At 41.2% G+C, this 12931-nt stretch overlaps 1 protein-coding gene across 5 annotated transcripts in view; it reads left to right on the plus strand.

Moving 5' to 3' along the window:
* The window catches only part of LOC105466064 (sphingosine-1-phosphate lyase 1), an 85437-nt gene that overhangs the window by 65522 nt on the left and 6984 nt on the right, over positions 1-12931 (plus strand). For all 5 annotated transcript variants that reach the window (XM_011714927.3, XM_011714924.3, XM_011714923.3 and 2 more), the window contains 5 exons: positions 6779-6867; positions 8212-8317; positions 9808-9906; positions 10596-10745; positions 12105-12343. In XM_011714927.3, the coding sequence (XP_011713229.2) occupies positions 6779-6867; positions 8212-8317; positions 9808-9906; positions 10596-10745; positions 12105-12343 (683 nt within the window). The remainder of the gene's footprint in view (positions 1-6778; positions 6868-8211; positions 8318-9807; positions 9907-10595; positions 10746-12104; positions 12344-12931) is intronic.

The raw sequence follows: 12931 nt of genomic DNA on the forward strand, positions 1-12931 counted from the left end.
AGTAGATGGTTGTTAGTTTTTCTAAACTATGATAAACTTCTCTTTAAATCTGTTGTCTTTAGAAAAAACGAAATCTCAGGTTATGTAGGATAGATAGATTTAATTCAATATGCTGTAATGGTATCTTAGAGGTGCTAATCCTATCAGATACTCATCACATTCGCAGTCGTTATAAAGACTGCAGATAGAATTATTGAAGGGCCCATTCGAAGACAAGAACACCTGATAGTTTAGTTTCTTTTTGTTTTTTTTTTTCCAGGAAGCATTGTTTTTGTTTTATTTTGTTTTTGTAATATGTTGGCGCCATGAAAATCATCATGTTCAAGTATTCAGTAGTAATAAAGGTGATATGCCTGGCATTCATTTTGAAAACAAAACTGTTAAAAACAGAACCACCCATAATATAGCAGCAGTTTCCCTTAGAGTATTGAGGTGAACAGGGTGGCTTTCAGAGGGAAGATAATAATGTACTTACAGTATATTCTCCTGTGCCATTAGACTCTTGAAGAACTTGTAAGAGGCCACAGAGTAAACAGCCACAGAACAGTGTGGCCTTATCTGGTAAATTTGAAGATGTGTATATCTTATGACCCAGAAATTCTGCTACTCAGGACATACTCTAGAAAAATTAGTACACATAAATATCAGGATATATGGACATTAATATTCATAGCAGTGTTATTCATGGTAGCTAAAAACTGAAAATAATTCAAATGCCTATCCATAGGACACAGATGGATAAATTGTAGAATGGTGTGTGTGCCTCAATCCATTGTAGCTGTTATTCAGATTGATGCACAAATTACTTCATCCATCTTTGGCCAGTGGGAGCATCTTCATATTGGCTCCAAGGTCCATTTACATGACCCAAGTAATCTTTGAAAACCTTTTTTCTCTTTCTTTCCTTTTTTTTTTTTTTTTTGACAAAATATTCCTGGTTCAGGTTCACTTTGTCCATTTCCTGCTCCAGGGCTACAGTCAGCCATTTGTCCAAGGAGACCTGGTTTATTTTAAAACTAGGTAAAATAATTACATAGCTCCAAAGTCACATTTATGGAAAAAGACAGATTGAATAAAAAACCAGAATGCAGTCCAGAGAGACAAAGAAATAGAAAGTGTGAAAGAGAGGCTAAGAGATGCAAAGGATAGAATGAGAAGGCTAACACGCGTCTAATTGGTGTTTGACAACAGCCAGAGGAAACAGATTACCTACAAAGGCATAACTGTTAGGACAACTGATATTCTCAATAGCAATGATGGCTAGGGTGGTTAGGGGTAGATGAAAGATTGGCTGTAAATTGCAAATTACTAGAGCCTGATGATAAGTAGAAGCCCATTGAGCTTTTAAATTTTATTTACTCTAGTTTCATTCTTAAGAATTCTGTTTTGTAGTTCTCCTTTTATTTTATTATTATTATTTTTTGAGACAGGGTCTCAGTCTGTTACCCAGGCCAGAGTGCAGTGGTGCCATCTCAGCTCACTGCAGCCTTGACCTCTCTGGGCTCAAGCGACCCTCCCACCTCAGCCCCCTCGAGTAGCTGGGACTACAGGCGTGCACCACCATGCCTCGCTAATTTTTGTATTTTTAATAGAGATGGGGTTTCACCATGTTGCTGAGGCTGGTCTTGAACTCCCGAGCTCAAGCGATCTGCCGCCTTGGCTTCTCAAAGTGCTGGGATTACAGGCGTGAGCCACCACGCTTGGCTGTCTTTTTTTTTTTTTTTTTTTTTTTTTAATCTGCTTGATTGTTTTTTATAGTCCCTTTCCTTGGCTTAACTTTTGTTTACTTAAATATATTACACATAAATATCTTGTATTCTATGTCCGGTAATTCCAATATCCATGAGCGTTACCTGATTCTGCTGGCTTCAGTCATGGTTCTTTGTTTCCTTATATTCGTGTTTTATTTTATTTTATTTATTTTATTTTTATGAGCCACTTATTTTTCTGGGAACCTAGGGATTCTTTGAGGCCTAGATTGAAGTTAAGTCTGGAAGTTCTCTTCTTCCAGAGAAGATTTGTCATACTTTTGCGAGTTGTTGGGGATTGCCACCACACTGGAACCAAATTAAGTCAAATCCTTAGCTTGTCATTTTGTACCACAGAGGTAGTGTGAATTCTGACCTCAAACTCACATAAAGGCTTCCTTGGTACACATTCTTGAAAGATTACTATTTTTCTTTACTTGAACATCAGGGTTGATAAAAACAGTTTTTCTTTTTCTTTCCTCTTTTGCAGTAGTGGGATTTATTTCTTGTACACTTGAGAATGTAGTTTTTTCCAGTCATCTCCTGTTGGACTCCTTACCTTGGGCAGTCTCTAATGTATCTTCTGGTGCATCCCTTGCTCATCTGTCAGTGTAGCAGTTTGAAGTCTGTAGGGGTTGGTGCCACCCTCAGGGTGAAATCTAGTTTTGCCACTTACTTATCTTGCAGGATTCTTGACTTTGCTTTGTTTGGGGGTTTAGTAAAAGTTTCTTTATGTTAGCTTAATGATAGGTTTTAAATTTTCTTTTGATGTTTTGTCAATTTTTTTATTTCAGTTAGGAGGATTGCTCAAGGTATATAATCTATATTGCTCAAAATAGAAGTTCCATAATTGTTTTTTCCGTGTGATAGACCTTTGTGTATTTGAAAGCCCCTTTGTCCCTGAATCTTCTCTGCCCCACATTTTTCTGGGTTACTCAGCTGTTCATATGATTTCACAGACTTCCAGTCATTGCAGTCATTCTCTGAATGACTTTTGGTTGCTTCTGGCCAGATTGAACACAGTTCTCCACATGTGGAGTGGCATTGGTCTTTCAATCTGTCTTTTTAAAATCTGGGTTCAATAAACTTATCTCAGACCTTTTCCTTGAAGTCAGCGTTTTTATTCTCGGCAATGTTTATTTTATTCCCTGCTGTTCCTAATGTCTTTGTTAGTTCTGTATGGATGCTACTGGCTTTGTTTTTTTTTTTTAGGTCTGTAGCTCATTCTCTTGTTTCATGGTCTAGGTTTTGAACTCTTTGTTTTCTTAAATTCATGTTCTTATGATACTTTCCTATAGTGAGAAAGTTATAAGGGGTTTCCTTCTGTCCCTTAGCTTGTTTCCTTCTGAGTCGGGTTTTTATTTTGCGTGCTACGTACTACCTTTTCCCCTGCCTTTTAGTATGTTTGCATAGTTGCCTTGCCATTTTCTCTCATCCTGGGGTGGCATTCTCCAGACATTGTTTTTTCTTATGCACTGTGGGTGCTGCTTGTCTGAGACCATTTGGTTGGGGACAAAGCTCAGCCAAAGCTTTGTTCTATCTGTATTAGAATATCTGGGTCTATTCTGAGATTCTCTTCAGTTACCTATCAGAGTTCACTCTCTTATTTGGAAGAGATAATACCCTTTGATTATTTAATTCACTGAAGTCTTCACTCTAAAGAGCCAATCCTGATGTTCTCTCTCCCATTTTGCTCATTTCTCCCTAGCAGCCATGTTTACCACTCACTCGTGAGAAGAGGAAGAAGATAAGGAAACCCCCTCAGCTTGCCTCTCTGCAGATTTGGGGGTATAAAGGAAAATTCTCAGGATTTTGCTGACTTTGCAGTATAGTTTCAAGGGCTGATTAGAAACTAGTGTTTTACTTACTTCTGCTCTCTGCTGTTTCACTGTTTCTTTTGTTTTTGATTGCCAATATTTGAAGTTTATTACATTAGATTATCTCTCTTTCCTTGTTTGGTTGTTGTTATTGTAGGTTTTGACTCTCTTTCTCTCCCTGCCCTCACCTTTTTTTTTTCTTCCCATCTTATTCTAGAAGTCCAGGCCTAGGGGTTTTTTGCATTGCTGCAATTAAACCATATCTCTATTATTATGATCTTCTTCAGCACGTGTGTGAGGGATCAGAAGAAGGATAGAGTCTGATTCCCAGGCTCTTCTAGTATTTAGACTTTTATAAAATAACGAATCAGCACTGGTGGTGTCTTTTTCCCTCTCCCACTCTGTCTCCCCCACTCCTCCCTTAGCTTCTTATTTTTCTCTCTGGATGAGCTGCTTTTAGTGAAGAAAGAGTTCAGTGTTCAGAGGTGGGAAGCCAGAAGATAAGACCAAATGGCTAGGCAATCTTTAGGCTCTTGCTAGCTAAGAGTTGTAAGCTCTCTCATTCTTTGTTCTTCAACCTTAAACTATCTTTCCTTCTATTAACTTTATTTGTCTCAGTTACAATGATAGAGGTAACTTCACATACTAAAAGAAATTAGGTTACCATGTGAAACACTCTTCTTGGCTTGTGCTAATGTCATCAGATCCAAACAGCATCTGAAAGAAAATTTTCCAAGAAGATGATGTTCTCTTGTTTTCTGAAATACATATCGTATGTTAAAGTGAGAGTTTTTATACATGTTGAAAGAAGTTGAATAACATAACAAATAGTTACTGAGGCCTCCATTTTCTTACTTCACAGTGAAAATTCCTGTTTTTCTTTGGGTATAGGAGGTAGAAAGAAGTGGGAGAGTAATAGCATTTTAAAACACAGAACCAGAAATACAAATTAAAAGTAGAACCTAGGGCCAGGCATGTTGACTCATGCCTATAGTCCTAGCACCATGGGAGGCTGAGGCAAGTGAATCACTTGAGCCCAGGAATTTGAGACCAGCCTGGGCAACTTGGTGAAACCCCATCTCTACAAAAAATACAAAAGTTAGCCAGGCATGGGGTCGTGTGCCTGTAGTCCCAGCTACTCCGGGGAGCTGAGTTGGGAGGATCTCTTGGGCCTGGGATGTGGAGATTACAGTGAGCTGAGATCATGCCATGGCACTCCAGTATGGGTAAAAGAGTGAGACTCCGTCTCAAAACAAACAAACAAATAAAAAAGTTGAATTTAGGTATTCCTACTTTTACAGTCAAAAGTACACCGGTGTTTGCATAATAAATAATGATGTTTTGACTAGTTATTGAACTAAAAATAGGACACATGAAGCAGGTGACTAGGAATTTGGAAATATTATTGCTTAGGTCATTACTGGACCTTACGAAGAGATTGACGCACTGGAGACTTGGACTTTGCTGGTACCTCCCCGACTTTCTTCACAGCTGGCCTGGCTCCTCTTGTGACATTCTGAGGTTTTATGCTAAACCACAGGACATGCTGATGTGCAGAGCTGACCTCAGCTATAATTACTTTTGTCTTCTGCAGCATAGAAATGTAGTGATCTACAAACAAGCGTCCCATGCCCAAGTTCGGTGCATTATTTTGTGGTGTTGGTCACATGTTTCATAAAGACTTCCTGAGTCAAAAAATGGCTTTTCTCAGTTCATCTTCCATATAACTCCTGGCCACAGGGATTTTGTATCCAATGGTATTTTTGTCCTGTATGTGGATATTATCTTAGGAAAGTTCAGTGGTTACTTTATCTGATTCCGTCTTGTATTAAGCTACACTAAATATGAAAATGTAGCAAGTTTTACTTCTTGTCAATAGATGCTAATGTATGACATTGAGTGAAACACTTTTAATTCCTCAAGGGCTCAGTTTTCTCACCTATAAATTGAAAAAACCTTTCAAAGATTGTATGAATCTTCAGAGATGGTAAGTCTAAGAAGTTGTCCAGGTAGTTTAGTACTGCGGCTTTTTGTTTATTTTAGAATGATTCATTCTTATATATTATTTTTTTTAAAAAAATAGCCAGATGGCTATGACATGCCTGTGTTAGTCAAGGTTTACTGAGAGTCAAGTCAGGCATTAAGAAATGTGGAGGCCAGGTGCAGTGGCTCACACCTGTAATCCCAGCTCTTTGGGAGGCTGAGGTGGGCAGATCACTTGAGGCCAGGAGCCTGAGACCAGCCTGGCCAACATGGTGAAACCCTGTCTCTGCTAAAAATACAAAAATTAGCTGGGCGTGGTGGTGGGCGTCTGTAATCTGAGCTACTCAGGTAACTATGGCAAGAGAATCGCTTGAACCCAGGAGGCAAAGGCTGCTGTGAGCTGAGATCATGCCCCAGCACTCCAACCTGGGCAACAGAGTGAGACTCTGTCTCAAGAGAAAAAAAAAAAAATGGATTGAGGGTTTGTTAGGTGTCAGCAACTATGTCAGGTGCTAGGAATGTTGTCATGAACAGACTGGTCCCTACCTTCATCAGTGTATAGTCCAGTGGAAAAAATAGATGAATAAAAAGACCCTTATGCCTTTTGTTTGAACTCTGGTAAAGAAATGTGTTTATCAGAGGGGCTAGGCCAAACATTAGGAAAACATTTTACTTCATTTAAAAAGGATTAGGATTTTTGTTTTATTTCAAACAAGGCAACAAACTTCCATCAAGTAGAAACTTCTGCTTTTCTCTTTCAAACTTGTCGAAACCAGCAGTTTACTTTGGAAAGTCTGAATGTCTCTTAGTGTATTGCACAGTTTACTAGAATTGTAATCACAATTTCACATTCTTTAGCAGGCATTGAAAATTTAAATTAAAATTCTGATATTTTTGAATGACATAAAATGCCCTATCTTATCTGAAAATTGAAAAATTAATACACAAACGCAAATGGGTTGTGAATGGGTGGGATCTGGGCAAATGTGCATTTTTCTAGACAGTGCTGAGTTTCTGCTCATTATTTAGTAGCTTTCATTCTTCTCCTGAGCCAAAATTAGGCTTAGCCAATAAAGCCAAATTTTCCTTCTGGAAGACATGGCAGTGTCTGCCTTGCAGCATGCATCCAAGACCTTACCTGTTTCTATATCAAACATTGTCAAGATCAGGGCATGAAGAATCGGGGCATCCCTGACTCCCCCAACAGATGGCATCTCTTCTTTATTATAGGTGACTTCTGGGGGAACAGAAAGCATACTGATGGCCTGCAAAGCATATCGGGACCTGGCCTTCGAGAAGGGGATCAAAACTCCAGAAATGTATGTATGTGTGGCTGTTTTGCCCCTTCTGAATTTGTCTGTCTGGAGTACTGCTTTATGAAACTAAACCAGATAATCCATTTTCCTGCTCCTTCTCTTCCTCTCATAATTCTGGCCCCCTTCCCCCCTGTCCTAGCCCCTCTGCCCTTACCCTTTCACATTCAGTAAAATTCTAAATGGATCAGCCAGTTATTTTTCAAGATCATTCCCATCCTGCCCCACCCCCAGATCATACATAGTATATACTACAAGCAAAAATAAGATCCTTTTTCCAAAAGTGAGAGTTTGAGGACTACATCTTTGAATCCTGTGATATTGGCAAGTTATTTGGAGCCTAAAGAAAGCTCTCTAGGTACTTTACTTCTGCTTATCTTAGAAAGTGACTTAATATTATAGGCTGCCTCAGGATATTCTCTGGGAAAACTTTAGTGTGAGGGCTGTTTTCTGGGAGGAAGAATAAAAATATCTTTTTGAGATTTACCCACATTGCCTTCCTTGGACATAAATTTGATGTTTGGTTACATTATTTTTCCTAGACTGTTCCCTTGTACAGTATGTTTATCTTACATCTTAATATTTTTACTGCAAGTATCACTGACAAAGGGGATTTATTGCATATGGTCTCATGCTGTGGTTCATATGTAGCATAAGAGAATAAACCAGGCCGCCATTCTTTCTTCATACGTTGATCTTTGGTGCTTGCAACTTCCTCAGTAGTAGAGATTTTTCTCCTTAAAGGGAACAGATTCGTTGTATGAATGGACTAGTTGAGGAAAGTCTTAAAGCAAATACGCGTGACCTCGTTTTCTCTTTCAGCACTATTTGAAATACTATTTCCAAATGTGTAGGAGAAATGGGGATTTTAGTTTCTTCAGGTTTGTGGTCTTTCAGAGTTGGAAGGGGCCACTGAGCTGATGCTTGGCCGCTGTGTTCACATTTCTGCTTGAACACGCATTGTGCCGGGAAGCCTTCTTCTCATTCTCACTGAGGTGCCTGTCTTTGGTAGGCAGCTGTTAGCCTGCTCTGCCTTGTGTTGCTCTCACCCAAAGTCTCTGTCCCCCAGCTTTCCGCCTGCCAGCCTTGCTTTATGCTTTGAATCCCTCACTGTGGGATCACTTCTGAGTCCTCTTCCTATTGCCAGAATGATTTCCTAAATAGGAGGGAAGTTTCTGCAGAAAATCAGTGGGCCTCTTTTTGGGTGTGCTTAAAAAGAAAGCAGTATGAACACTTTTAATTTGGGGGAAAATAATCAGAATTTACTCCTGGTAATTTAGATTAGCTGCTAATGATGTTTTCTATTATTTTGGTCTGAATTTCATTATTATTCTCTTCCCTGTCATCTAGTGTGGCTCCCCAAAGTGCCCATGCTGCATTTAACAAAGCAGCCAGTTACTTTGGGATGAAGATTGTTCGGGTCCCATTGACGAAGATGATGGAGGTGGATGTGCGGGTGAGTCCCTCTGGAGGGCCCACTGTCTGTGCTGGGCTCTGATGGCAGAAAGGTCCTCTTGTTGACTAGCCGTTTCCAGTCACACTTAGACGGGTCTGACTGCCTTTGATTATGGCAGCCAGAATATGAAAAACTACACTGATAGTGGTGATTGCAGCTTCAGTCTTTTCTTTTTTTTCTTTTTCTTTTTTTTTTTTTTTGAGACGGAGTCTGGCTCTGTCGCCTAGGCTGGAGTGCAGTGGCTCAATCTTGGCTCACTGCAAGCTCCGTCCCCCAGGTTCACGCCATTCTCCTGCCTCAGCCTCCTGTGTAGCTGGGACTACAGGTGCCCGCCACCACGCCTGGCTAGTTTTTTTTTTTTTTTGTATTTTTAGTAGAGATGGGGTTTCACCATATTAGCCAGGATGGTCTCGGTCTCCTGACCTCGTGATCCGCCCATCTCGGCCTCCCAAAGTGCTGGAATTACAGGCGTGAGCCACCGCTCCTGGCCTCAGTCTTTTCCTAGGTTCATGAATTCTGAAAGGGAGGTGATCTAGTCACTAACTTGGGACTTGAGAGACACAGGTTTTGCTGTCAGCACCATCACTTTTCCTTTCTTTTCTCTATTTGTAAAATGAACATGGACTCAATTCCCTTAAGACTCTTACCATGGCCTGGGCATGGTGGCTCACATCTGTAATCCCAGTACTTTGGGAAGCCGAGGAGGGAGGATTACTTGAACCTTTGAGCCCAGGAGTTCGTGACCAGTCTGAGCAACATAGTGAGACCCCCGTCTCTACACAAAATTTTAAAAAGTAGCTGGACGTGGTGGCGTGCACCTGTAGTCCTAGCTGCTCGGGAGGCTGGGGTGGGAGGATCACTTGAGCCCCAGGGGGTTGAGGCTGCAGTGAGCTGTGTTCACACCACTGCACTCCAGCTTGGGTGACAGAGTGAGACCCTGTCTCAGAAAAAAAAAAAAAAGACTCTCACTGTGGTTTAGATTGGCTTGAATTAATACCATTGTCATTATAATAGTGATTATTTTTATGCCTCACGTTTGTATAGAGGAATTTTCTAGTTTCAGTGTTCTGTCAGAATCCCATTTGAGCTTTATGACATTCCAGAGAGGTTGATGAAGCTGTTACATTTTTGTAGTTCACAGATAACAGACGAACAGACTGAAGTAGTGTACTGAGGGTTTCACTGCTGGTAGGTTGTGGGGCTGGGGTTCACGTTTGGCTCTTTGGCCTCTTAGCTCAATATTGTTTTCGCCCCCACAGCGATTCTTTTCTTATTTTGTGCTCTCAGACTATTCTCCAAATGGACTTACCTGGACTCGCCCGTGTCCTGTCACCATGGTGGGATTCAGTCTTCTCCCAGTTGGAGTGGTGAAGGAGGGGGTACTAGTGGAACTGGAACTCTAAGCTGGCAGCCCAGATTGCTCTTGGCAGGAGAAGAGAAGAGTAATAGTGACATAGATTCTCATTTTCCTTTAAACTTTAAATCCCTAGGCAATGAGAAGAGCCATCTCCAGGAACACTGCTATGCTCGTCTGTTCTACCCCACAGTTTCCTCATGGTGTAATAGATCCTGTCCCTGAAGTGGCCAAGGTATATGAGAGAAATGGGCTGCTATGGCAGGCAAATGGATATTTTAAAACAAAGCCTAATGGGGCAGTACTTGGCAAAAAGAAGTGATTTTTATTTTCCTGTTTGACCACAGTAGTGATGAGTGACTCTCATCAGCCCTAGGGGAAGCCGTGCAGCTCTGTTCGAAGCCTCTAAGAGTTGCTAGTCTCTGCTGTGGGGGAGGATAGTACAAGGCTGAGGCCTTTTAAGCTGGATATTCTGAAATAGTATTGCCTTTTAGATTGAGATCTGGAAATAATCTGCATGTAGGAATGTGCCCACCAAAGGGTGATATTCCATAAGCTGCCCCTCAGCACCTCCCTCTCCCTTGCGCCTCATCTTGTAGTGACTGAACAGGACCTTTCCCTTGCGCCAGAGGCAGCCTAAGTCAGAGCTCTACTCATTTCCTGCTTGATTTTGCAGGGAGTTTGAGGTCATGCATATTTAAATACAAAATAGATACCATATTTCAGATGAATTATTTTGAAGGGAAGATACATTTGAAAGATAAATTTTGTTGGGAATGTTAAAAATAGCCATTTTTTAAAAACATGGGAGGCATAATACAAAACAGCCTTGTGTTTATAGCCCATCTTTCCGCCCATGTCTTGCAGTTTTTATTATAGGGCTATAAAGGAAATTCTCTTATGTTCTTTGTTTTTTGGTACAAGCTGGCTGTCAAATACAAAATACCCCTTCATGTTGACGCTTGTCTGGGAGGCTTCCTCATCGTCTTTATGGAGAAAGCAGGATACCCACTGGAGCACCCATTTGATTTCCGGGTGAAAGGTGTAACCAGCATTTCAGCTGACACCCATAAGGTGAGCTAAGGAGGAGATCAAGTGTTACCAGTTGATTATTTTGACTATTATTGATAAAATAAATTGGTAGCTTCTCCCCAAAGTATAAAATTAACTATAGAATTCTCATCAGAGGCATGTTTTGAACTCTCTCTTTACTGTCACCAGATCAGCTGGTTCAGGTGATGGGGTATAGTGGTAGAGGTGACAAGCAGTAGTGAAAATGAACCTATTACCTTTATCTCAAATTGGCTAGGAGAATTTCTGTATACACTGACTGTGTGTAACTAGAGCACGCTAGTGTAGTGGCCCTTGTTTAAAAAGCTCCCTGAAGCCTTGAGCTGATTTGAGGTGGAGGGTAGAGGAGTGTGAGGGTTGGGAGTGGAGTTCCCATGCTGGTAGATAACATTAGAGCTGCTGTGCAACTGGGCTGAGCCTACATGACAAGCGAATGTTGACGTAAGAGTCCTTTGGGAAAGGGGAAGAACCTGTGTGCTCAGGAACATTCAGCATTTGAGATGGCCATGCCTGCCACCCTTGGTGGACTGAGACAAAGTCTCGATCAGTTGATAATGCTATCGAATATACATCCAGATGTAGAAGAAGTATTAGCAGCCTCAGGAATGTGTACCTTGTTTTGATTGCATTTTCAGGGCTTGTTTTAAACTCAAGTATATTAAAGACTTGTTTTTCAAAATCTGTGTGATCTGCAGCCGATTTTCGGTCAGCATCTGTTTTTTCCGTACCACCCAGATAGCGCCTGTGTCCTTTTCCCATAACCATCCGTTTCTGGATGGTTCAGGTAATGAAATTAGCTTCATATTAGTTTTAGTAAGAGTTATTAGGGGGTCAGATGTTCTATAAGGAAACCAGTTACATAGTTCATTTTAAAGCTGGATTAAGTAGCTTTTAGATTCTGAGCACCATTATGTTCTTATAAGCATAATATTCTTAGTAATACTAAGCAAAAAAGATGGGAAGGGGGTCAGATGGTGATTTTAACTCGAAGTGTCAAATTCCATCCTTTCCTGGCTTCCACTGCAAACTTACCCTTGTTTTTATCCTGACATATGGCCCCCAGAGAAATACTTTAAATAAGGTAAACCACATGCTGGGCAAGAGAGGGAGTAAACCGATTAACTGGGCACTGTTCTTCCCTGGGTCTCAGATTCCTCATTCCTAACATAGAGAATTTAAACTCTGTCTCTTAAGTTCCTACTACCCTTTAGCATTTTAAGTTTGAATCCTTAATGTGAGTGGGAAACATAACAGAGAAACTGAGAAATATATAGGATTTCCTTTGCATGATGAGAGTTCTGGGACAAGATCTGCCAGACAGAACCGTACTCTCACTTTTCTTGTCTGCTGCTTCTTCCACAGTATGGCTACGCCCCGAAAGGCTCATCATTGGTGTTGTATAGTGACAAGAAGTACAGGAACTATCAGTTCTTCGTTGATACAGATTGGCAGGGTGGCATCTATGCTTCCCCAACCATCGCAGGCTCACGGCCTGGTGGCATTAGCGCAGCCTGTTGGGCTGCCTTGATGCACTTCGGTGAGAACGGCTATGTTGAAGCTACCAAACAGATCATCAAAACTGCTCGCTTCCTCAAGTCAGAGTATGTGTGGAAGACTGGGGTTCTGCCTTGTCTGTTGCTTTTTTTTTCCTAGTAGGCTCAAGGCACCTGCCTGGCTAAGTATCCATAGCCCTAGCCCACCTGTTGTCTCCCGCGAGACAGAGGGTTTAGGGCAGCAGCTAAGGAGTGTGGTGCTGGCCTGGGAGGATAAGCTCCCTTTCTCTGCCCTGACTTTTGGAGGGTCTTCAGAGACGGGGGCCTCATTTGTAGGTTGTCTCATCTCTATGAATGTCTTAACAACTTGCAGCTCTTCCCCTAAGGCAGCTCTTCCCCTAACCATTGTACAATTTAATGGTTAGAACAGTGATTCCCAAACTTGAGCATGCATCCTAATCACCTGAAGGGCTTGTTAAAACACAGATAGCTGGGCCCACCCCTAGAGTTTCTGATTCAGTAGAACTGGGATGGGGTCTAAAGACTTCCATTTCTGGAGATACTGATGCTACTGCTCCAGGAATCATACTTGAAGAATCATTGGAATAAGAAAATAATTAGAAATGGGCCAGAAGGAAAGAGGAAACGAGGACAATGAAATCTTGGGTTAAGCCAAAGCCAGAACAGGCTGCATGC

The sequence above is a fragment of the Macaca nemestrina genome, chromosome 9 (assembly GCF_043159975.1).
Source record: "Macaca nemestrina isolate mMacNem1 chromosome 9, mMacNem.hap1, whole genome shotgun sequence".
NCBI classification, from domain to species: Eukaryota; Metazoa; Chordata; class Mammalia; order Primates; family Cercopithecidae; genus Macaca; species Macaca nemestrina.